Source organism: Melanotaenia boesemani, chromosome 1 (genome assembly GCF_017639745.1).
Source record: "Melanotaenia boesemani isolate fMelBoe1 chromosome 1, fMelBoe1.pri, whole genome shotgun sequence".
In the NCBI taxonomy this organism is placed as follows: Eukaryota; Metazoa; Chordata; class Actinopteri; order Atheriniformes; family Melanotaeniidae; genus Melanotaenia; species Melanotaenia boesemani.
In genome coordinates, this window is record NC_055682.1 from 19,830,768 (window position 1) to 19,857,771 (window position 27,004).

Below are 27,004 nucleotides of genomic sequence, written 5' to 3' on the forward strand. Positions count from 1 at the left end.
AAGCCCCACAAGCATAGATTTGACCTTTGAGCCTTGTATTACACATATTATATATTGTACAAAGAAATCATCTCACTAAATTTAAAGCCTGTTCACCTTTCAGTGTTGGACATGTCACTTATGAGGTCAGGTAACATGTGATGTCACTGTACCACAGTGAGATTAAGAGCTAATAACCCTCATCCAGACTGATGTAAAATATATTTCTTGTTACTGAGCATGTAAAAAAAGTGTTATGAGCCTTTTGTTTTTCTTTCTTTCTGTCTTTCTTTCTTTCTTTCTTTCTTTCTTTCTTTCTTTCTTTCTTTCTTTAACCTTTTATATGTTCTTCATGCTTTGGATGGGTGGTCCCTGCATTATACCTTAAAGTTGTTTTCTGTAACAATGCATGTAGAGATCATGCTTTTTGAATCTGGATGCTTCTGATTTTCTTTATTATGTTTATTAAATCAACACACTAACTGTAAAGTTACCTCACTGTTTCTGTTTTGGTTTGATCCGGCACTCTGCATATATTCTTGTCTCCTTTGTTGGGTTGGTCGGTTTTAGGTTTGCTTTGTTATTCTGTTTGTTGCTTGTAACTGAGTTTATTAATAATCATTTGACCGCTTTTATAAACTAAGAACTTTTGCTTTATGTTTCTAAATTTTAAAAGAAAGACAGAAAAAAAGTTGTATTCTTAACAATTTCATGTGACCTGTCTTGCTTGCCACCTTGGATTGTCACAACTACTAATGAGTGCCTGTGTGTGAGGCATTACTGAAAAGAATTGCAGTTGCATGACCCACCTGCACAAGTAATTTCTCAACCTGTGGGAAACGTCGTAAAATGTGGGCCCACTTGTTAAAATAACAGCTATTAGCATGTATGGCTCAGTTTCTTTGTGGTTAAAAAAGCAAGCTAATGGGAGGCAAGTTTCCATCTGATTATTTAGCAGCAGCCTCAATTAGCATTAGCTCTGCCTCTCTTGGTTTCTTCATGTGTGTTTATTAGCAGTGACACATGCTTCAGTCACACTGCTCAGTGCTGTCTTTTCTAAAATGTCTGCATCTGTGGCATTTTGGGGACATCTGTATATTCTGGCTAAGGAAAATAATCTGGGTTAAACTCCCTGAGTGGTCACTGCGCTAGTTTTGCCAGTGGTATCATGGGAAATATATTACCTCATGTTAGTCTTTTTTGTAGATTAAGGGGTTAATTCGTACAACTAAATGTAATGAGCAAACTCACTGAAGTGGATTATCACTTGACGGATCAAATGAATATTTGACAGCTCCACCACACTTTGTGCATTGCTTCCTGGTGTGTGTATTAGAGATAACCTCATCAGATAAACAGACGCTGTCACACATCTCCATTAACAGAGTCTTCTGGGAAAAGTATGCTTTAATACAGCTGCGCGCTTCTGTTGCTGATGAGTTTGAATGAGCTCAAACTCAATGAGCATTTATTTTCTCTCTAATTTATTTGCTGTTGCATTTCATTTCCAGGCCAATTCACCCTCATAATCAGATGGCAATTAGTGAAGCATGAATCACAGAGCTGCAGCTCGGCTTGTCTCACATCCATGACACCTGCATGTTCACAACAACACAGTTTGGAGAAGCATTCTTTTATTCCAAATAAAATCTTATTTAGTTCATTTTTAAACAGCATTTCTAATTTCATCAGGATTTTGCAAAATGTAATAAAACCTTTGTTGCATCATGATTTAAAGAGAATTTCAAATATATTTTTCTCTTTCAAGGCTTTTCATAGCATCGCAGTTCTTGGATACATGATAACATATCAACACAAGGGGCAATCTCCAACAACTTTGGTTTTAGTAAGAGGAGAAAAAAAACTCACTATGAACATTTAAGAATCTTTAATTCACACTAGTAATAAAATTGCATTACATTTCATAAAATAAATGTTCCAGTTTATATATACAGAGAAAACAGACTGTACATACCCTCCAGTGAACCATTTCTAAAAGAAAAAGAAAACAAACCTGAAACAAATTTCACAAAACATACAAGCAATACAGTGCTCAGCTAAGCAGGCACAACTGTACATCAAAATGTGTAACTGCTCAGTGTTGGGGTGTGGGGGGGGGCAAAAAGTTGAACATTTACAATAAAGTCCTTAGGGACTGATAAAGGGGTTTAAAAAGTATTGCAGGCAAGCAGACAGACGCTTGTCTTTTTCCAAGTGCAGCAGAACATCCATCTTGTGTGTAAAGTGTGGAGCCGATTGTTGCTGCCATGAGAGTCCAACTATTGAACCTGTGTCTCAAAGCTCCCATTCAGCTGGCCCTCCTCATAGTCCATTTGACACAAAATCATGTTGTTTTTTAGGAAAAACTTGTCTCCCACGCAAAACCTGTTGGCAGACAAAAACAGAAACAAGACCGTTATGAACCAAAAGGCGCCTGCTGCTGGCATTGTGACCCAGTGATGTGTGTTTTGCTATAAAAAATATTGCATTTAGGATCAACTGTCAATGACGATTCTGTTTGATTGTACACATTTGGCTAGGACTATGGCTTGATTGTCAGATTCAAAGCCTGTTTTGATGGTCATCATAATGCGGGGCTTCAAATAAAACTAGATTAAAACTCTGTATATTTGAAAGCAAACAGACATGAGCGCTGGCACCCAATGAAAGGCAGGTCAACTCTCTTTGGCCTGGTGAAACTGCGGTGGTGCCACGGGAGTCTTCACGGAAACTGCCACAGGGTTAGCTTTTCAAATGCCACTTTGGTTCCAGTGTTTGCAATAATTTTTCCTCTAAAGTCTCAGAGTCAATTGAAGAGGGAAAATAACGCATAGCAGCCTGCCCTACTGATGTTCGTCTCTCTGCTGCTGTTTGTTTGTGTGACACAGTGGACACAGCTCCACAATGTGACTGAAGGGGTGTGAAGATAAGAATACAGCTGAAAATAGCTTGGCTTCGGTTATGTGCCAGGCTGGTAACACAGTAAATAAAGCTGGTAACAGTCACAGCCATGGCAATACTGTGCCAGATGAGACTTGGCTTCGTGTCTGCCAGCTGAGAGGAGAGACTGCAGTCATAATTCCCTTACAGCAGGTGCTCACTATGGTAACTGAATCTGGCCTGCAGAAGGTTAATGGGCTTGTACTGTGTGAAAGAACAGGGTCAAAGCACCCCTGAAAAGCATGCAAAGGAAACTCTGCTCTTAGGCTGGTGCCATTACTGACAGTATATTAATGGGAGAAAGCAATATTAGGGTATGTCATATTATATGGTCAACATACCATAGGCTCTGTGTTCACTTCAATTTCATAATAGGCCTTATCCTTTTAGAAACCCATGTGTGGGGGTCTTTTCTATTTTATACCTCGGGTGAACTTAATTGTTGTAGCTCCTCTACCTCTTTACACACATAAGAACAAGAGCTAATTTTACATCCCACTGGCATAAAAGATTTACAGTTCTAGCCACAAACAAGGGCAAACTGCTGGCAGTGTGTCACAATACAAAATAATTAGTAGAGTATCGCAAATGCAAAACAGAAGATGACTAAAATATATTTTCTTCTAGACTTACAAACTGCAGTCTGCTAAAATATAATTAAAGAGAAAATTTCATTTGCACCAGAGAGATTTTTTTCCCCCAATATATTCTAATATTTAGGCTACTGGCCATTTTAACACTCCATTCATGTTTTTTTTTTTTTAAAGGCAATGTTGTGCAGTTAGGATCCCCTTTCTTACCTCTGGTTACAAAGCTGACAGGCAAAACAGTCCAAATGGTAAACATTATCTCTGGCTCTCATCACCATTTCAAAGGCTGGGATCAGTTTACTGCAGGCTGCACAGTTCCCTGTTGTACCAAAGAGCCTGAAAGACAGAGGGAAAAGAGAGATTAACCCACCTTCCCTTTACCTTTATGCGATGAAAGAACAAACAAGAACCTAGCAAAACAACAGCAACAATAACAGGGAAAAAAGGAAAAAATGTAAAAAGGGAAAATGGTAAATGATGAATAATGCAGAATGTAAAGCACAAATCTTTCTTGGCATCCTGTTGATAGTTTTGTTAATGAGAGGTACAAACTTAGAACTTAGTACTTGACTAATGATGTAATTAAAATGATCACATGGTTTTAATCTCCTTCTTCAAAGAATTTCTAATTTGCCCAATGCACAAGCAACAAAAACAGGTCTGAGGCGAACCGTCTGAAGTGTGGAAAGTTTCCTTTTAAAACTAAGGTACATATCGGGTCTATCTCAATCTAAAGCCAACTAGATTTTTACCGGTTACGCTCCATACAGTAGCCATGAGTTAAAAAAAAGAGGTCTTTATAGGTTTATAGGCCCTTCTTTCTGTCTTCATCTACTGCTTTCATTCAGAGAAGACCCTGAGTTAGAGACAACACATGTAACCTTGAGGAGTTAACAACATGTTAAACACTGAACAAACTCAAACCTCGCTGCAGCTTGTTTAGGCTTATTAGATAAGACGCAAATGATAAAAATCATAAAAACGAAAAGAAAGCACTGGTGGAGATCTTTTCTTCCTCAAAAGTAAAGGAACCTCAGATGCTTTTTTTGTCAGTCAGATTTACATTTTCATTTTCCACATGCCTGCCCTTCTGTTTAATTTGGAGATTCTGGAGCACAGATACTGTAGATTTATATATTCTGTTGCAGAAGAAGGGCCGCTTCACAGCTTTGCAAGAGGGGATAAGGCAACAGCAGATTGTCATTCTAGCAGTATGTTAAACACTTTTCCCCAAACTTGTAAAGCCCAGACAGAGGAGTCGGAGTGTTGATATTCTGCCTCGTTTATGCTTGTCCCATTCAGTTGCTTTCACCTTGTTAAAGAAAACGTCTATCCAGCAGCTCTGCTTCTAATTAGGGGCCACTGCCCCAGAGAAGCAGGATAGACAGAAACAGAGACAGAAAGGTTGTTATGTTCCATGAGAGGGATTCACAGGGTGTTAAAATGAACCATTGTTACAACTGGTTACTGCTTCAGTAAAGAAAAAAAAAAGAGAAGAAATCTTCAATGTTCTCATACAGTTGGCATCTACCTCCCACAGGGTGCTGTGTAATGCAAAGAATGTGTTTTTCTCTTTAGAGAAGTGTTAGTCTATTGTTTATCTGAAAAATAAAAATCTCTCTCTTTGTATTGATCCAAAAACAGATCAAATTTCTGTCTTACACAAACTGACCTTGTTATCATCGTATTCCACCACTGACAAGCAGTGAGTGTACACACCGCACACGTAAGGGCAACTGTTGAGTCTTACAGCCAGAATAAAGGGAGCTTTTTTTTGTTTGGTTTGTTTTACTAGTCATAATAAATTCACACTACAATATTGAATTTCTCAATTTCAGAGAACCCACAGCTCTGAGCAGCACAGAGCAAACAAACAAACAAACAAACAAAAAGACATTTTGTGTCTGTAAACGTAGGTTTTATAGACTGTTTAAACAGAACAAGGACTGTGAGAATAGTAAGAATGCAGTTGTATGGGTCAGCTATAGACAGTACGTAGTTGGCTTTCGTGTTAGCCTAGCAAGAAGCTTGCTCTATATGCATGGACCCTGAATCCTTACCCCAGGATTGCATTTCTGTGGTCAAACTATAAGATCTGTCTCTAAGATTATATCTTAGGCAGACATGTTTTAACATTTGATAATTCCCATTATTAAATGTTAAACATGTTTGCCGACTACAAGTTAAAAAAATTCATTTTGATGAGTTTCAAAACTAAAACACAGCTTCATTATTAATATAGTGACTTATAAAATCCATTAAACACAACTCCATAAAATAAACACACTGTTGGATGCATTTGAAAGTGTTAAACTTTATTTACTTTCATAAATTTGCCAAAAAGGTCAAAAAGGTAAACAGATTTGAACACTATTGTTTCTATTGAAGTTGGCAATGTTTTACTCCGGGGACTCGACTGCTTTATGACAATAAGAGACTGCTTTGTGTTTCATCACACCTGAACTATACTGTGCTAAGGGAGGGCAGGTCACACATATTGATGTCCTTTTCTCTCCCTCTGGGGAAAATGTCCATACAAGAAGAGCCACTTACAAAGAGTGATATACACCGCCTAGCTAGCAGGATTATTGTAACCTATCTCTATCACTCCCTGCTGGGCTGCGACGTGGCGCTCACCTTATGCATACAGCTAATGAAAACACCTGGTGGGGAATCCCACTCTGCTGCTGACACTAAAAGTTCTGCCTTCAAGCAAAGCAAAGTACTTGTGGCTATCTATCAAATATTCTGGGTACATATTTTTTGCTTCATTATTTGAGCTCAGTGTTCAAGACTTAAATTTACAATTTAAAGCCTCTAGAACCTGGAAAATACCCACATCTTCCAAACTCCAAGTGTGATAGCAGTCGAAAAAAAAAAAATATTCTGCTCATAACACAAAAGATTACCCTGGTGGAAGTATAATAAGATGAGTGGAGCAAAGCACAGCACCGTGTTCTCTGCAGTGAGTCTGGTTCTTCTTAATCACCTTCAAATCATGAAGTAGTCCACTTCTTTCATGCTAACCTGGTTACCTTATCTGCCTTGTGATTTACAATCACAAGCAGAAATTTGGCTCAGAGGAATTGGAAGGTATGAAAGTGCCCTGGATGTAACTGTATCCCTCTCATAGTTATTCAGCCAACAGTTGATGTGTCTGGGTTTTAATGTGGCATCAGCATATGGCTTAATTGAGATCCTTGTGCTAAGAGGAGATTACAGCCTGGGAGATCTGTTCAAACACATTACAGTCCTCCATTCCTGCTCCTACAGTATGAAGCTATAACCAGCCAGAGAGAACCACCACTGCAGTAGTCTCAAGTATAACAGCTGAGAGGGTGCTGCATAAAGTAAGCAGTGATTTCACTCCACGACGAAGGATGCTACATTTTACTAATGAAATGATGATGTAAAGTTGATAACACATATTTAGGTCTATTCAGTCTTGTAAAATAGTACTAATCCGTATACTGAAGGGTTCTCCAAACCTGTTCTACAAAGTTTTTACAATTTTCTCTGCTTACACTCATCTCAAATCCTGACCTAGTTTCATAGCCATTACAATTTGGCTCTTCTTGAGAGTCGCTCAGATCTACAATCTTCCCATTTTTTCCTGCTTTCAAGAAATCAGCTTCAAGAACTGACAATTTACGTGCTGTTTTACACATCCCAGACCTTGACAGGTGCCTTTGTAATAAGATAATCAATGTTATTTACCTGCCACTGTTTTATTTCCCCTGTTTTTTCAGTGAGGAAAGATCAAACTACAACTTATCTGATATTTCAGCATTTTATACACTGTCTTAAAGAAATCTAAATTTAGGATTTAACCCAGACACACAGGGGCATAGTTTCTGTCAGAGGTTTAAATGATGTGGCGTACTTGTGTAACTACACCACTTAGTCATTAAAACAAAAACGTGATACGCTTCAGAGCTCTGAAACAGTGTCCTCAGAAGAACATAAGCTGCAAAATGCATTTGAGAAACAATTCATTCAATTTAAAAAAGTTTTTTTTATTGGTCTGAATAGACTATTTTCTGAAGAATTTTTGCATATTGTTCTGACACATGTTCTGTATTGTAGTAGTGCAGTGACTCATGCACTTCAATTTCCCCCGTCATTTGGATTAAATAAATCAATTTCTCTAAAGAAAAGTAGAAATATTAACAACAGAGTTTTTTCTCCTTTTAATATTTCATGTGAACAGTGAATTTCTCAAAAATAAAATATTACAAAGCTACTTCTAAAGCATTAAACCCTGTTCTTTTTGCTGATCAACACTGAATATAATAATGCTTATTCTTTTTTTTTTTTAAATAACTGCTTGGTTTATTTAAATTAACTACAGGGTTAGACACATCTTGTTTGCTCCCAGACAATTTTCTGAGACATTTTTTCATAGATTGCTGAAAAGAACAATATTGAGTATAAAAAATATCAGTACATTAAAAATAAGTCTGTTGGTTAAATCTGTATAAAACTATTTAGTTTAAATACTACAACCCATCCTAAATTATAGATGCTCCAAAAATCCTTGAGCCCAAAGTGACTACATGGTCCTGGATGATAGATGACACACTTCACTTTTTTTTTTTTTTGTCTCACTCAGTTTTTTTTTTAAAATACACAGCTGTTTAGTTCCCATTATTTCAGCATTTTTTGCATTGTGTGTATGTGTGGAAATGCTCTTACAATTGCTGTTAAACACGGTTTTGATTTATTTTAAATGTTTAAAGTGATCTCCAATTAAAATTCATTGATGATTTTCTCCTGACAACATTCCTTCATTAAAGATGATGATTCACTAAGATCCTTAGAGGTTTTAATAATGTATGCGACTGTTTTTAATCCTGTTTTAGTTATTTCAGAAACTACTTATTTGTTTTGTTTGCTTAATGCAAACCAATAATTTGAACTTTCTGGAAAAAAAAAAAAAAAAAGAAATGATTTTCCAACATGATTGTTGTAAGGACTGAAAAGCTTCCCTCTGCATCCGTTGGGGTTGAATAATTTGTTCCCAGTTTAATTGTATTAATCACTGCACTCCTTTTTAACTAAGAGGCTAATCCCTGTTTGCTTTGTTTAATCCAGGGGGTGAATTCGTTTTTTCGGGGGCAGGTATGTGGTGTATTGTAACATATATCTGTCTGATCCCTGCTTCCAATTCTGTTTTTCAACACAGAACGACTGTACTCATTAAAGTAGCTCTTGTTTAGTATCTAAAAATGTATCTGCGTGTGCTGGTTTGCGATGTTGCAAATAGAATTGGACGGCAGCACCATAAAGAAGCTCTCTTTCCTCTGTTATTGAGTTATTACAATGGGTCTTCAGAGAAAAGAGGGCCTTCTTTAAGTTCTTTCAACTTGCTGCTTTGCTAACTTCAAACCCTCAAAGCTCCTGCAGTGCATCATCTGCCTCTCTGTGTTGCTTCCCTCAGATTGGGCTGTGGCTCTTGAAGTTTTCTACCTGTTCTCTGAGCTCTTTGAGACTTCCCAGCCTGCACAGGGTTTGTCAGATTTCATAAGAAGAAAAGCTGTTAATGCATGCATCGCATGCTCTGACCTTCCCCAACAGTTGTGTCTGTTTGAAAGTGTAAACCTTTTGTTCTGATCTGTCTTGCCCAAAAAAAAGAGCAAAAAAAAGAGCAACTGTAAAGGAGTAAGGAGAGGACTGATTTAAAAAACAGTCACACCCGTATATCTCACTATCATCTTCCCTCTGCTTTTCTATTGGTTTGTGGAAAACTTGAACACATTTGGCTCCTGGAGTTAATTATATCCTTTTTTGATAAGTGGATGACTAGTATGTCCCTTCTAGTATATGAAATGAAAGATTAAATGATATCATATTTGAAGTCCTGATGATCACACAATAACTATACTGGCCCAAGACAAAAAGGCCTAATTAGTTTGTTGTTGATGAAAGAAGGTTCCAAAATTGCTTTAAAAAAAGAGAGCACTCCTAGAAACTGATGCATAGATGCCATGTAGATCAGAAGTAGAATTTTTGCTGCTGTATGCTTATGAAGGGCAGGAGAGGATGCAGGCTCAGGTGAGTGTAGGCATTTTCTATGTGTATGTGTAAGTCAAAAAGGAATATTTAGTAAAGTGTGAGTGCATTCAAGCTGCTAATGCCACCGAAGGACAACCACAGATGGAGCTTCTATAATATTTAATGTGAGCATGGCAGGGTTCCAAACCCTGGAAAATAACCAGTGTGTTTGATCCACTGCTTATATTTAATAAAGTGGGGGAGGCTAATTCTGTGAACTGATTCAGCTTCATTACTGCAGGTGAGGGTAGTCTTCATCTTTTTACTCTGGGAAAAATGGATTGAAAAGGAAATTGGGGCCAGGTGGACACTGCATCACCTACTGTCGAAAGCTCTGGTCTCTCAAACTGCCTCTTCTCTGTACGCAAGGCAAGGTTTTTAATTTGTTTCATAATAGAATTCATCTCAAGCATCTCAGCCATTAAGTGTTCTGCATTTGTCGCAAGCTGAAGTGCAGGCAAGTGGGATGGATGTCATTAGACAATCTGGGGCAGAAGAGGAGCACAGGAAGCTCTCTTCCTTCCTTCTTTCCATTTTATTTGTATTTTAGTGTTGTAACTCTTGATTTTGTACGTCACTATCCTTTATTCATTCCCTCTCTGACCTCTACATCTTACTGGTCTAATGTGTCAGAGAGCTTTTCCTTCTCTTCTCACTGTGCCTGTTAGGTGCTTATGGCTTTGGGGTTGGAGTTGCTGTGCTTTCAGCTGATGTATTTCACCAGGTGAAACGCTGAGCTTCATCATTTTTGCCTTCTCTTGGTCATTTCCCCATTTATTATTACCTCATCTGCACCATCTGCCCTTTCTGGGGGCAACATCAGGTCTTAGTGGACCTCTCACTGCATCTTAAAAGCATTAACTGTGGGTGGGGACTGATAGATGGTAATGGCCTATCTCACTGTAACATCCCTGAGCGCCTCTCAAGTGGGCTGCAAGCTACTTCCAGGTCAGAGGAAAAGCTGAGATGATAGTAAAATGTCACTGAAAAGTAATCATTTGAAATTAAACTGCTCTTTTAAAATGTAGCCTCTCAAATTAGAACAGCAAACTGGTCCAAAGCTAACTAAGGGCAGCAGCAACTCTAAAACAACAGTAAGGGAGCTGAGAGACGGGAGGAAAATGGGGTATAGGGAAGGCGAGGAAGACAATGCAGGACATGGAATTTTGGGAGGGAGGAGGGGGACGTAGGGCACCGGCATCCCTAAGTCGGCCCCAAGGGGATTCCCTCTCAGATAAATGGTAGGGAATGTGACCTAACGCCCAGGAAATGGTCATGTTTAATTTAACAAGCAGATGGCAGGGGCATCTGAAGAAGGAGGAGGGGGGAAGCAACAAGCCTGCCTGGAGGATTCTCACAGCCTACAGCTCTGGTACAACAGAGCTTTCATGACAGAAGCCCTTCATGTTCATGTAAACACACAGACAAGCATGGAAATATGAATCAACAATGAGGTGCTACTGCCTTTTTAAAAGGATAAACAGATTAATTGGTCAACACACTAATGGGACCAGTTATTTGCCAATATTTGGACATTTACTTATTGAATAAAAATAAGTTTGCTGCAGAGAGAATAATAGATCGACTTAATGTCCTCAGCAATGTTGTGTCTCATTTGTTGCTAGTATTAAATTCTGGTATTTTAACAGCTACATAAAGAATGTAAAACAACAATGAGAGATTGGCAATAAACATGAAATATTGGCAGTTCAGCTAAATAATAAATAATCAAGTAATCAAATAATCTAAATAATCAAGTGAAAACTGTCATTAATAGATATGATGGGATCTCTGTAGCATTGTTAGAAATGTTTTTTTCCATTTATGTTCTTTCTTCCCAAAGCAATGTTACCTTCTGCTCAATGCCTGCAATGAAAGATGGAAAACTTCTGTTGGGATTGGCCATGATCTAGTTTCACCAATGAAGAGGAATCTGCATGATTTCCATTCATTGTAACTGTGTGAGAGAGCCACAGGGAACACACCCTGAAACCAAAGCTAATTCTAGCAGGAGGTTAACATAAAGCACTTTCAAGTCACACATCTTTTGCTGCTTTTGTGTGTGTTGTGGAGAAAGGTGATTGGGTGTATTTCTTGCCTCAGGTAGTCCCTGCGACAGAGGATGAGGTTGGCTTTCGTATAGAGGGTGGAGCCCACCTCCCCCAGGCGGCAGTCGCAGCAGGCACATTTGAGACAGTCCTCATGCCAGTATTTGTCCAGGGCCTTGAGCAGGTAGCGGTCTTTAATCTTGCGATTGCAGCCAGCACACCCCTTCTGTTTCCCTTTGGGCTGGACGGAGAGCATCGGCACACCTGTAGTGATAAGGAGACAAACAGCCATGTGTGATTTACGGCCCGGGAACACGAGTGACTTTTCATGTTCCGTTTTTGATAAGCTGGCTGCTTCTCGAGGCGTCTAAGCCTGGCCTCGCACACAGCCACAGCACACTGCCTACCTGCTTCATATGCATTAAAGAAAACATTCTTCCATGTAGATAGGCACACAGGTCACATTGGACCACAAAGCTTTGGCTCACTTGTTCCACTAAGAACATGCTGTAATACAAAAGTTACATGATCACTGGCAGCGGGGCTTCAGAGGAAGGGGCATGTCTTATGGATTTCTGAGAATGAAAGTCACAATGAGTATTTAGCTTATTGTGGTATTTACAACAAGCTGTGGAGTATGTTACTTACCTACCATTTCATCAAAACCCATTTCACTCGACTGTCCACAGCTGTAAAAGCTCCTCATGGGCTTTGTTTGGTATAGATTAACATTAACCTTTTAAAAAGCCTCTGACCACAAAAACGCTGCTACCAGACCCCAGTGAGATATGTTATGGCCTAAGTGCCTTTTAGCATACACTCACTCTGTGTGTGTTTCATACAGGGACACACACACACACACAAGCCCACATGAGGCTCAAACACACACACACACACACACACACATACACACGCACACACACACACACACACACACACACCCACACATTGCTCTCTACTCAGAGCATTACAGTTTTTCCTCCTTTTACACTTATCTGTACTCATGTGTCCGCAATGAGCAGGCCTAAGTTACCAAACTCGCAAATTGCCCTGCTGTCACGCAGGTCCCCTTTAAGTGCGCCTTTTAGCCTCCTAAAGGACAAATAAAGTCCATTTAATAACTGCACTAAACACTAATAGTCTATGTGTGGTTGACATTTGTGTTTGGACTAAAAGCCCCCCCCAGGCCTCTGCTGGTACAGAGGCAGGGGCGCGTAGCTCCCCTCTGTAGCACTAACAGGTCTGCCACAGCTGAAAGCACAAGACAACAGCTCTTAAGACACTCTCTCACACACTGAGCTATTGATCTGTCTAAAAGAACACACAGTGGACGCCACTTGCCACTCTACTTTCAAAACACATGTCTCCCTCTCTTTCTAAAAAAAAAAGAAAAAAAAAAAAAACCCGGACATTCTGCATTGCAGGGGGTTAGGCCAACATTTTGTCCATGCGAATAGCTGTGAAGGCTACTCATTCATGCAAAATATTGCAGATTTATTATTCTGTCCAGATGAGATAAAAAGTTTTTATTTGCATCTCTTTGGCAGGAAAGTATGCACAATGGTGGCAGTGTATTGTGTAGCTAGACCTGCTATTTGGCTGTTGTGCGGAGTGATAAACAACCTCAGCAGGAACTGCCTCAGTCTGTGCCGGTTTTCTCAGCTAAGACTATCTTAGTTTGCTCTCTTTTTTTTTATACAAAAATATTACAAGCTTGAGAGCTTGTGTGAAATACAAAATCATTTCCCCTCTTCATTTCTGTCTCTTTCATAAGCACACACACATATAAACTGACTCACAAAGTGACTTACTGAATCCAGATTTGCTCTGCAATTTTTGGTCATCTCCACATCAATAATGCTACGAATGTAACATAATTAGCATTTCCCCTTTTGAAAAAGAGGTGAAAGAAATAGGAGAGCTTGTTAGTCAAATTTATGGCTCTGGTTTATATGTCAGTAAGTGCTCTGGTGGTGTTGAGCCGTCTTATTTCTTTATCAGAAGTAGAAAGGAGAGGCTAATTGGTCCAGTGCTGGTGATGGGAGCCATCAATTAGTGTTCCTCCTGCCCTCCAGCTCCCTCACTTCCCTCCCTTCTCAAAACAGACCCCTTGAAGCTGCCGCATTAAGATCACAAAACCTGCTATAAATACCAATGTTCAGTGTAAATGAAGCTAAAAAGCTTCAAATTCAAGCCACACTGGATAAGGGCGGACTCTTCTACCTGTATTTCATGGCTTGTTAGGGGAGCTCTCTGCAGGTATGCCAACAGTGCTCGCCTGACAGGCTTCCACAGAACTAAAAACAGTCTTAATGAGCAGAGAGGCTCTATGTGTGTGTGTGTGTGTGTGTGTGTGTGTGTGTGTGTATACATGTGTATATGTGTATGGGTGTGTGCTTCAGAGCTTGTGCAAAGCAAAAGAAAAAAGTTGCTTTAATTCCCTCAAAGATCACAAAATGTTTAATTTGCCTTTTATGACACCTAATTAGTTATTCTACTCAAAATCTTTGCTTTAAATAAGAGAACTAATTATACAAAAAAGGTCGCTCCTCCACCTCCGGAGAACTACTCCTAATTGGTTGAGACCACCGCCTGCCACACACCCCTTAAACATACCTTGTGTGTTTTACATCACGTTTGAAAAGGACAGAACTTGACCTATCCTAGAGTTACTGTATGCTGCTCACCACAACCACTGGACACTTTAAACCCTGCACAGCATCATTAAAGTCACACAGTAGTTTGTGTCAAATATGACCCCCGCTCTATGTTTGCAGTTTGTCTGACATTCCTTTCTACATGGATGTGTGCTGGTCCTTCGACTCCTACTGTAAGCATTGGAAAAATGTCTCAGTAGTGGAACACCTAATGTCTGCCAGAAGTTCAGTTTTCATATTCGAGTGATGCCTCTGTTGAAGCCATTGCGGGGAACAAACATGGGTTTGATGTCTTCTGCCAAAGCAGCCTCTGGAAAACAGCTTTAATACTAGTGCAGCAAGCTGTAGCTAAAACCTACTAAACAAAGAACAGTGACAGAAAGAAAGTGATTGTGTAAAGTAAATGTCTTTTCAATTCCCTTAATGCCATGAAATATTTTCTTGCACCTGTCACCACTCTGGGCGCTCTCTGAAAACGGCGAAGTAGAACTGAACCTCCAATTCTTGCTCCTCCCGGAAAGAAAAGCTGCATTATGAAAGGAAGCAGCAAGACTAGGAGGCAGCCTCCACTTAATCCATTCCATTTAACAGATACAAGTGCCACTGACCTTCCAGTGTCATTTGATGTTACCAAAAGCATGCCTCTTCACATCACAATTCATTCCTCCAACAAGGGGTGCGTTTTACCCCTCAAAGTGGAGAGACAGTATTTGCCCTGCTAAATATGCTTCCTGGGCTGGGGGGGGGGGGGGGGGGGGGGGGGGGGGTTAATTTGCCATTAGTACTGTGTGTAAAGCCCTGTCATCTCTTTCTTTAAGATCATATCTCTCAAGAACATGTGCAGTTAGCCCCAGCGGTCTGTCAAGAACATGCATTTTCATTATAGATAGCATCCGATTCCTGTTACTTCATTTATACTTCCATCTTTATAGCTATCCAAAGAAAAAAAGCACGTCAATTCACAAACCTTTTCTTTTTTTGTAGATATATTCAAGGTTCTGAGGAAATTTGTAAAATTAGAAAATTAAAGTTACTGCATACACATGAAGACCAAAGACACTTTTAGGTGTCACTGTATACATTTTGTTTTCCAAAAAAACTAACTGGTTATTGATTTTGTATTTAAGGCTGTGACTGGGTGAATCCTAAATTCTGCACTTTTTCTACTTATATCCCTGCCAGAGTTTACAATGATAACAGTTAGAGAAGCATCTGGGAAGCAATCAATTATTAAAACAGCTGCCAAATTATTTTAATGATTAACTATTCTCTCTCTTTTTTAAAGATTCTAAGTCCATCAGTTCACGACTACACACACGCTCCCAGTGGAACAGCTGCTCTTATGGGCACTCACCCTTTAATGGCAGAACGGCTACATCTGCTTCTCTGTTTTGTTAAATGCCTTTTGATCAATTAAAAGCACTGACGCCATGGTGTGATGCAGACTTCGATGGTTCATGGGGAGGTAAAGGATCTTGATGAGAATCACTCAGCCTTCCTGACACATGGGGAGGGAGGTGGGCTTTCAAGGAAGTGGAAGCTGGCCTTGGGTGGGCCTTTCTCCCGGGGCCCCTATAATTCCAGATCCCAGCTGCACTAAATAAGAAAGTGTTAGCCCCCAATGTGGTGAATCCACGGAATACGATGAGCAGGAAAATTATATACTACAATTGCCAAATGATTGCATTTATCTGGAACACATGCACTTATCATCATCACCACTACCATCATTAATTCTAACTCTGCTGCACAAGCTATCAACCAGATATTAATGGACTACGATGAATCTATAAACGGCTGCGTTTAGTTACCAAACTACTTCATATAAACCCTTCAAAACTGAAATATATTATATTATATTATATTATATTATTTAAAAAAAGTCATGATTATTTCAAATTGTAGAAAATGTGTTACTTCTGTATTATACTGACTCTCATGGTCTCCCATGAGTTGGCTGCCTTCAGGCGCCGATTTACCCAAGTCTTTTGTGTGTAGCCACCGCTGTAAATGCTGTGGCCATGGCAATCCCAAATAAAATTTGTCTCTTGGCCAAGGGTGTCTGCTACTGAGGTTAATAGAGATCTGATGCAGATGTCTTGTTATTCTGAAAGAAATCAGTCCCTTCAGTGCAGCCTCCATCATCTGCAAAGACACATTTTTTTCCGTCGCCAAGACAAAATACAAGACATCTGGTAATAATATCAGCTGGAATACACATGTCAGCTGAAAGCAGTCTGATGAGCCTATTCTGAATGATAAACAAAGACCACTGATTCATGTTCCTGTCGTTAGTTGGAGCATATGGAAGAAGCAAAGGAAAAGATATGCATGAGCACACACACTCACACTCAGAGGGAGAGACATGTGCAAACACTCTTTCAAATTAGGTAGTTTCTTACTAGACCCAAGTCAATATTACATTTCAACCTGGCTGTGTTTTTCTCTTATAATTTGGTCTAAGAGACTTCTATATGACTGTACAGAATGCTACTTTTCCAGATGGTTGTGTATGAATGCTGGGGTCTGTGAGGTGAATTCTGGGACTGTATGCCTGCTATGATTATGACATAATTAACACCCACAGTAAGTGGGAGTGAGAGCATACAGGACTGGTGCAGGGGACTGTTCATTAACAAGATGCACTCTCTCAAACTTTGCAGCTTGCTGTGGCTAATAAGCCCCGCTGAAACAGAGCCCAGCCGTCCCTTGCATTGACCCTGGCACTGGCCAGGATAAGGGAGGGTTTTGTCTCCTGGAATAATTGCTCTTTTCACATGTTACAAGTGTCCTGACCCCCACGGTCGGCAGCCACTTTCCCTACCATAATTACTCCTGATCCGCTCCAAATGAGTCAGCCGCATTAGGGCTGCAATAACACTGGCCCAGCTTCAAGCGCGGCACGGGGAGTCTCAGCAGAGCAGCCTTGGAACAGGACTGCCTTTTCTCCCAGCCCACGGCCATTTCCATCACGTCAGAGGTGCATTTCTTATACTTGAAGTCAGCACGAAGGCCCTGGGCCCTTTTCTGAGGCTTACAGAAGGCATTGTTAACTGCTGGTGCTCACTACTCACTGTGGTTTGGCTGCAGACTCAATCCCAATTAATGGAAAACTTCATTAGGGTGTTTTTTTCCACACTTTTCAGCCCCCTATTATTTTTAATTTATTCACATGGGGTTAATTAAAAGAAATGTATCACAGAGATATGCAACAGCTTTCTAATTAAATTCATTGCTCCTGTTTTTTTTAAGACATGAAACTGGCAGAGTTTCCAAATTATTACAGAAGGCAACTCGCTGCAACACTTGATCGCTCAGTAGTAGGTTGGGATTGGAGGTCTGCAAGGTAAGCTGTCAACAGCAGAAGGGGAGTTAGAAAGAGTGAGATGGGGAGAGAAAATTAAAATGAGGTAATAAGATTAATGAGGAGGAGGAGACACGGCACCGAACATTCATGATTTTATCATGCAGGTAAACCCGTGAGAGCGCTTATGGTGAAATAGGAGGATTGTCAGAGAGCTGGCAGAGCAAAGACAAGATTTCCCCCAGCCAGTCAAATGTGAGGTTGTTGGGTTTTTTCCTCCTGTTGATCTTAAGTATTTTAAAACTTTTCAGTCCAGCAGAGGCTATCAGTACCTAAGAAGGTAAATACATATTCATCTGCAGTCATCATTTAATACATACAAAACATACTAACATTTTTGTTAGTCTGAATCTGAGTGTGGATAAAAGAAAAATCCATTAATTCTCGAATTATATACCTGTAAACTCTCAGAGAATAAGCAAACTTATCTGCCACCTCATGATTCCTATCAAAATAAATAAATAAGAAACACAACCATTAGACCTGCCACAGCCACTTTCCGCCATCCAGAACGAAATGCACTAACACTTTTTAGTCCACATTAAAAATGCATTTGCAGAGGAATAAATGTAGCCCTCTAAAGTTTGTGTCACTCATGAGGTCAGGAAGTGATGTACAAAATCTTTCCCACTCCCCAGCAATTACTGCACACTTACTGTTTCAAAGGATATGCCAGGAGACAGGTGTGCCATTCAGAGTCCTCAGTGTGTTGAAAATGGAGGGGAAGAAGGAACACCATACTGCGTTTCACTGTGTGAGCTTCTTTAATCTTGAATAATGCAAATTCCCCACAGGGGGCAGTTATTTGGCAGCATGGGCCTCTAATGTCATTCAAGTACCCACTCCCCACACCTGATGGGGTAAATAATGAGGGTGGTCGGGTGGGTGCACAATTAGAGAGGGGGCCATTATGAAGATTCAGAGTGATGTCATGTGGGATGGTAAACTTGGCTGTCACATGTGGTCAGGCTGTCCTAAAGCTCTCCAGAGAGAAATACTACTGATGGCATTCAGTCAGTCATTATGAATATGGCTTTAATGAATTCCTTCCTACACTTTATATTAGCTCATAATATGAAGAATGATCCTGCTTTATTTCCTTGAGGAGTAATTCTTGCTATTGGCTAAAACCAAATGGCAATTCAGCCATAGAGAAATGGTCAAATGAAATGGAATAAAATGAAAAGTAGTGTGAGCAGAATGGGGGAAGGGGGAGTTAAAGGTCTGTGAAACAAGCTTAAGTTCATGTTAAGTTCAGTGGAAACGTGTGTGGATGGCAGATGCCATTTGCCTCTGAATCCACGGCTACAAATATCATATTTAAGCACTGATTAAATCACCGTCTTCAATAACTAAAGCCTAATCTATTAGCCTTCAGGGGCAAAGAACAACTCCCTTTAATCACAGGTTTTAATTAGCTATTTAAGATTTTATTTACTAAAGGTCATCCAATAAGGGGTTTGTTATTTGCGAGTTGGTTTTAATTTTCAAGAAGGCACATCAGGCTTTTCTATTTACCAACCAGATAACTTTAAGAACCTAAGAAACTCTAAAAACATCATCCTCATTGTCTTTGGATTCTTGTGGTAAAACAAAGTTCAAAGGAAGCTTTAATTTAGCTGTTTGTGGCATAGGGGGGAAACCAGAACTTTCCTTCTATCCAAAAGACAAAACAAAAACAGCCAAGGTCATTTTAGTTTGGATTAGAAATGCAAGTTAATGAATAATGTGCATGGCTGATAAATAATTTTGGGTTGTTTATGGGAAAATATCATTGGATTTAGGTGCCTCTATCTAACCATGCAGGTTTGGAAAAAAAAAAAAAGGTAAAGGAATCATGTTATTTCTGGATTTGGGATTCTAGAGGTACTTTTTTAACACTGGACCTGCACAAAACTGAGTCAGCAGCGGGACTCCAGTAGAAGTGGTGTGGACTTAGACAGAGATGCTTGAAGCCTCACTAGCAACCCCTAGAGGCTGATCTGCCCCTCACACCCACCTGTGTTAAAGACCCACCAACACTACCACTCAATGAGCCACGCAACCACAGAGGAAAAGGTCAGAAACAGATTAAACAAACTCTACAATCACCTAGAATTTTGCAAATATGAAATCTGCAGTAGTAGGATCTCCTGCTGACATGAGAACACCACAGTCCTGTTCATGTGGCTCCTCAAAGTGCAATGATTTAAAATGTATTTCTGCAGATGACACCTGCAACTTGCTTTGCAATTTACAAATACTCTGTGAGGCCTGTCACAATGAGTTATTTTGACTGGATGAATATTTGCCCAAAAATAGATGATACATAATTATATTGTTACTTTAAATTTATATATATATATATATATATATATATATATATATATATATATATATATATATATATATATGCTGTAATTAACATGGAAACACTACATTTGTTAACATTTCTACCATGCATTTCTTTTAAGATAATATTTTCATAAAAACATTTTCAGATACCATAATTTGTGCCCTACATAACAGTTTACCTTCGGACATTTACCGGGGGCTCTTGAAACAGACACATAGACTGGAGACATTTACCTGCTAAAAAAAAACAACAAAAAAACAAAAACAAATAAACAAACAAAAGAACAAAATTGCAAACACACACACAAGAAAAGATTCAGAGTTGATAGACTCCAAGATCAGTAATTGGCAATAGCTTTTAAAGTCCAGCATCTATAGAGTCAATAGTTTAAAGAAGTACACATCGAGGAATTATTTTAGTGAGCGATTATAGAAACGCTTCACACTAAATGAATAATAATCAGTTTCTTGCACATCAGTGCAAATATCAACTGAGATTTTGTTATGCATAAATAACACACAGCAGTCATCGTGTATGTCATTTCTACACAGTTTTATAGTATTAAAGCACTCAAATGCTGAAGAACCCTGATAGTACTTTAGTTTAGATATCAGCTCGTCTAAATAACTTTTCTCCATGTGTTATGTCGTCCTTTACAAAGTGCATTAAAAATGAAAAGAGAACATTTAACCAGCAACTAAACAACTGATGAGAATGTTAAAAGTTTAAATCGCGTTATTTATGTTGTCAGCGGTGGCTGAGTCAGCTTCGCAATGACAGGTAAGTCCTGCTTCCAACAGGTTCAAGCACATAAGTAACTAAATATAAATACGCATTTATCCCCATCAGCTTGAATTTCAGCTAATATTCACTGAGCCGATTTCAGAGACAGGACTTAAGTCCCGGACTAAACTGGCTGTTGTAGCTGACTTAACTCAAAGTCACTAGGAGAGACTTGGCTTAGATAAGTCCTAGTTTGGGCTTATTCCGGATTAAACTAACTAGTTGTAATAGTGATGATTAGAGCTACTCCAAGACTAAGTTGATTCTTAAACAAAAGCTTGTTTAATACCCCGCGAGAAGCAAGAACTTTCATCTTGTTCTCACAAGAACAAGAAAAAATAATTTGTTCAGCCTCGTTACGTTAAACTTCGCATTATCAGTAATGCGGAAGTGATAACTTCATGCTGTTCCGCGTTAACCACAGCCAACTCAAATTTCCGACCAATCACGCAATACTTCTCAGAGCCCCACAAGAAGAAAGTTCTGCTCGGCTGATGCGTCAAGAATAAGCCGTAAGCTGTTCCCATTCACGTCTGTGAGAACAAAATGAAGTCATTTTGTTCTCGTAGCCTCGAGACGAAGAAAAAAGTTCTTGTGGACTATGTAACAGCCTTAAAAGGGGAAGGTTTAACTTCTGCTTAGAAATGTTTGCCGAGGAGAATGAACTATATGAATTACTTAAATTCAGACCAATATGCACCATAGAGCCCTGTGACAAGACTGCTTGCAGACAGAAAGAATCCACTGATTTATTTTGATTTAATAACTTTTTCAGACAACTTTTGTATGTACAAGGAAATGTTTCATAACCAACTATCTCTGCTTGAGAAATGACCAAGAAGGACCTGCACTCAGATGTTTTCACAATGCAGCACTTCAGTTAGATAAACAGCATTCAGATATGGATCCTATTTTCTATTTGTGATTTTCTTCTATTTGATTATATTTCTTCGGTACTAAATAAAAAGTGCTTGACTGAAAAGTTATCCACATCTCCTTTTAAAATGTAGTTTGTACTCACTGAAAGACACTTGTAAATGTAAATAAAAAAAATGTACTTTTACTTGTCATATTATATATCATGATGGTTAATCACATTTGTCTTATTAGTGTTTCTTTTCTGCATCATAGCTCTGTTCTAACCTAATTTTCAATTCAACATACAGAATCAATTTTAATTTCATGTCCCTCCTCCAGATATTTAAAGTTTTTCTCATCTCTGTTGAGAGGTGATGGTGATGGTGCACGTTCACTTTTTGCTGCAACTTGTTACCGTTTAAATTCTTTTCCTCCAGAGGAGAAAAAAAACAAAGCATTGTTAGACATACATACAACTCAATTCCTAAAAATTTAATAATAATAATAATAATAATAATAATAACAGACAAAGAATTATTTTAGAAAGGAAATAATTATCTCTTTTATTTTGGTATTCTAAACTTCCCGTTTGTGCTGAGTTCTTTATCTGCTCTGTGTTAATGTTCACCATCAAGAGTTTACTGGTTCTTTACTTTTCCAAACAGGTAACCAGTCAGTTCCTCAGTCTTGTTTTGTCGTGGAGGTCCCCCACCAGTATTAAACTGCTCTCTTCTGATTTCTGTCTTTTTTTCTTTAATGCCAGTTTCACATTCTTACAAAAACACTATAAAAGCAGGTAAAATTTATTGGAAGTGATGTCAGAGTGTAAATATGAGAAGTGAGGAACAGATATCAGTGACTTACCTGAAGTTGTTGTGGTTACAATTATATTTATGTTGTATTCACGACAAAGCTCCAACTTTTTATTTATTTTTTTGTTTCTTTGTTTTTCCATAATTACATAGCTCGGCAACTTGTTTGAATATGATCTTTTCATACATTCTTTAATTACTTTTTTTTACCTTTGCCATTGTTTTATTTTCAGATTCACACTAGCGCATGATATTTTTGACTCCATTCCAAGTTTTTGTTCTCACCAGGTATACATAGCTTTCTCCAGGACTCCGTACTCTCAGACTCACCAAAACAACCTTAAACTGAGATCAGGAAAGTGACTTAAAAGTGGCGCTTTAACTAGTACAGATTAAAGCCTAGTTTTGGTTTGCTCCTTTATCTGAAACCAGCCCTTTGTTTCTTAGTTTTGTGTTAAATTCTGAACTTTAAATAAGACCCCAGACCTTTTTATTTATATGTGCAAAAAAAAAAAAAAGAGTTAAATCTCTATCATGTATATTTTTGGGAAGTTTTAATTTCAATTTCTGTACGCATCTCATTTCGCAACAGAACTTCAGAAAATATCATCTGCATTAAATAAAGACGGTGGTCCAGATTTTGGTACAACACAACAGGGATCGCCTGCTCCCTGTGGTGTGTGTTGTAGCCACACATCTTGTTGCGGAAATCTTTATGATAACATGGCAAGCATGTGGCCTCTGGCAGTAATAAAAGGAATGCTCTTACAGCTCAGGAGTGCATAATTGAGTTTGTGCGCCATACTGATGAGTGCAGCCATTTACATAGAAGGCAGGTGGGCGCGCTTGCTAACACGTGTCTCTTAAGTCTCAATTCAGTCCCTTTGAATTCCACTTAGATCACGGAAATGATACACATCTCCCGCACTTCTAAATGTGAAACGATCAGGGCTGATAGGGATCTAGAGGTTTAGTGATGACAGGCGAAATTGTCTCTAGTGAGAATTCTACATTTGTAAGATCAGACTCAGATTAGATGGAATTAAACACTTACAGCTGAAAATGGTATTAATGTGGTTTTGTGGCATGTTCTGTGTTTTTTTTATTCCCTCAGCTTAACTAGAATATATGAGAGCTGCTTTGGCATGATGTGGACAAAACACTAACGACGGACAAAACGTTACCTGTCAGTGTAGGGTAAATAATGCTTTTATAACATACACATCTGCAATGTGTATTTACACAGAAAAAGGTGGCTTACACTGTTTTCTTTGTTTGAAACTCACAACTTTATGTTGCTGAAATGTGTTTACGGCACAGCAGAGGAGATGCAGGTGCCTCTAATAAAGCTTAATTAAAAAGGAAAAAAAAAATCCTAACTAAAGGAATATCACACAAAGCAATGTGTTTGTAATATTGTTCAAGGCCTGGAGCACAAAAACCAGTTATAATTTCAATATTTGAAATAGGCAAGTTTAATTTTGACATAGCAAACCAATAAGATGAGAAAATGGCAAGTACAAGCGAGTAAATTGCATTCCTTTGAAAAGTGAAAAGACTTAAGGAACATATAAAAGTAATCTCCAGCTGGAAATTAGAAATCAACCCTCAGAAACCAAATAACAGAAAAGAAATATTACTGTCCACTTTCTAAATCAATATAACATCGCTACAAGACAGTATTACCATGGAAACACTGGTAAAGAAAGAAGCAATTCTTATTATTTCTAAATAAAAATTGGAGCCTGAAGCCCAAGTTTTATTACAGCAGCCGACAGATCGCCAGTCTGTATTCATCTGAAGCATTGCTTTTCAATCACATGTTTTATGACTGAACAAATTCCACTGGACAGGATGATAACCAGATCTTAAATTAACTTGCAAAGGTGACCAAAAAAATCTATCAGGAGTTGGGAGATTTTCCTATTTTGCTCTGGACTGTAAGGGCCATACTGCAGTTATGTTAATGTTCAGCAAAAATATGCCTTAAGTGTGGACCCACTTTCTTCTCCTGCAGTTAGGTGAGAAAATGGCTGAGTTGCCTTTTTTCCCCCCCTCTCAAATTAGACGCAAATTGGAACCTCATATCACAGGGTGAAGTAAAATGTTGACGCAGAACATTTTGGTACATGTGTTGCTATTCATTACCAACTATAACCTGCATTTTAGGTCCTTTCACAGAGCTTCGCTTGTATTCCCTCCACAGTCCTTCATGCTCTCAGTGCTTTGCAAGATAGTTTATATCACAAGTTATTGACCTATCTGAGAAAAAGGTGATTAGTTCTGTGCAGTATCGCCTACTTGGTGATTGGAGTCCAGGAGCTCGGTCTGTAGAGAAGAATTTCCCATCGGGAACAATAAAATCTAAAGTCTAGAAAGTCTAAGTTTGCGATGTGCATGTGACTTTTGAAATACAAGGCAAAATGCGAAGGTGCATCCAACTGAAAACGACGTATACCAGTTATTTCAGGTTTGATCTGAGGAAGTCATGATGAAAATGACAATATGTGAAACATACTTATTAGATTTCTACAGGGGACATCATTTGTATCTAGCACATTTTCTCAGTGGCGCTCTAATAAGGTTGCATAGAGATTCTCTTCTAGTGATCGGATAAAATGTTGTTCACTTTTCTCAGAGGAGTCAGTCCGTCAAACAAGCAGCAGCGTTACTTTATTGCCAACTTGGATCGTAAGCTGACCAACACCAGACACACTGATGATTCATTTTATAGGCCACGCAAAGGCTAAAATATGAACACTTAAGATACTCTGACAAACACAGGCAGGCATAACAGTAAATCAATCAAGAAAAACAGAGCGATCGTACACTCATGTGGCCACCCAAAACACCAGCCCACACCTCCCTTGCCACATACACACACATTTATTTGTGCAGGCACTTAGAGGATACATTAGACAAGAAGGTTGAATTGACAAGCCTATAACTTTAAAGCCAATAAACGCTAAGAGGGCACCATGGTGAAAGACCAGAGCCAAGCTGCTCTGTTGACAACCTGGCCAAAATGCTGGAGCTGCGGGTTGGGCCCAGCAAATAAAGGGTGAAGCTTTTAGGCAATGAGCAGCAGGTGATCTCAGCTTTTCTGCAAGTCCTAATGCTCCTAAAAGCCTCTCTCCCTGGTTCTGTAATTGGGCATCAGTAGTTAATGTAGTATTGACTGCATTACATGCTCCTGTGCATCCTTTCCCACTAATGCCATTTGCATCACCTTGTACATTTACCATATTGCTTAGCCAATAACTGTTAAAAGCAATCTGAATCATGAATCATATAGGGAACTTTTAGCAAGACAGACATCCAAAGGAGACAATTTACAGTTGAGTTAATTTGAGTACATTAGCACAACCTTGCTTCAGCCAGACAGACCAATTTATGTCTCTGCCACAATCCTTTATTGGTTCTTAGATGTGTAAGTGAAAGGATGCTCTGCTAGGACAAATGAAATATACATTTTAAATCATAAATAATGGGTTACAAATGCATCCATTACTTTTGGATGAGGATGAGTCTTGGATTAACTTCAGTGTACAACAAAAATTCACTGAGAAATAAAACAAAACGTGTTTTTTATGGTCCGTGAAGGCTGCCACTGTCTATGCCAGCAGGTGGTCTATACAGCCTTGCAATACTCTTAAAGAAGCTCAGAAAAAAAAAAAAAAAAAAAAAAAATAGACTTACTTCTTTTAAGACCATAAATCATAAAGTAAGTGTTATGAATATGTGAATATGCCTATCATGTTGTGTAAATATATTCAGTGCATGAGAGCCATGCAGACCTGAATGTGATTAATTCACTGCACATCTGAACATCAGTTAAATCCAAAATGGGACGTCATTAGAGGCGAGTTTGATTTAAATTAAAAATAATTAGATTGCCTCACCCATTAACCTAAATACATTGAAATAGATAAGTAATGCAAGTAGGCCTATTTTGATGGAAAGTGAGTGAACGTTGCTCGGCGCTATCCATAATTTGCAATCAAGCTAAAAGCACTCTGCTGTCATCTCCCATCCCGTGGTGATGTCAAAGGCTGCCTCGCCAACTTCACAGACGCAAAAAGCACTTAGAGGAGGAGGAAAGACCAGAGGAGCCACACGCTCCGGAGCCCGTGGACTGTCCTCAAACTCCGGCTTACAACACAAACGTGGTTTCAAATCAACTCCTCCAAACTAAACTGCATTTGTGGAACTTCAAGGTTCAGAAAGCAGCAACACGATATTCACGTTTCCTCGCGAAAACACGGACCCTGTCGCGACTATAAGGAGGTTTGAAAAAGCCTATGTGAAGCGGAGGCTGCAGGAAATACTTAGTGGGGGAAAAAAAGATGTCAGTAGTTTCCTCCGGTTATTGCATCCTACGATTGTTGATGTTACTCACCCTCTTCCTTGTCCAGCACCATCGTCCTGAGGAACGAGGAGTCTTTCCCCGGGCGATCCGTCCTCGGCTCCAGCAGGCTGCTCCGCTCGGTCTGCTCGCAGCTTCTGGAAATGGCTTTGAAACGCGCGGTTGACTAGACTACGCCTCGATAGACCAAAAGAAGAAGAAAAAGAAGGGAGGAGAAA

General features: G+C 39.1%; 1 protein-coding gene across 1 annotated transcript; it reads right to left on the minus strand.

Moving 5' to 3' along the window:
- Nucleotides 1-1,852: 1,852 nt before the first annotated feature.
- lmo1 (LIM domain only 1) lies at nucleotides 1,853-27,004 on the minus strand. Its single transcript, XM_041993543.1, has 4 exons — nucleotides 26,820-27,004; nucleotides 11,662-11,875; nucleotides 3,720-3,845; nucleotides 1,853-2,364 (listed from the first exon to the last, which is right to left on the minus strand). The coding sequence occupies exons 1-4, from the start codon at nucleotides 26,839-26,841 to the stop codon at nucleotides 2,259-2,261; spliced, it is 468 nt and encodes a 155-aa protein (XP_041849477.1). The 5' UTR covers nucleotides 26,842-27,004; the 3' UTR covers nucleotides 1,853-2,258.

Coding starts and splice junctions, on each gene's coding strand:
- lmo1 (XM_041993543.1), bottom strand. CDS start 26,841: ATGGTGCTGGACAAGGAAGAGG. Junction 11,876..26,819: donor GGTGCTGGACAAGGAAGAGG/GTGAGTAACATC, acceptor TTATCACTACAG/GTGTGCCGATGCTCTCCGTC. Junction 2,365..3,719: donor TGTCAGCTTTGTAACCAGAG/GTAAGAAAGGGG, acceptor GTCTGCCAACAG/GTTTTGCGTGGGAGACAAGT.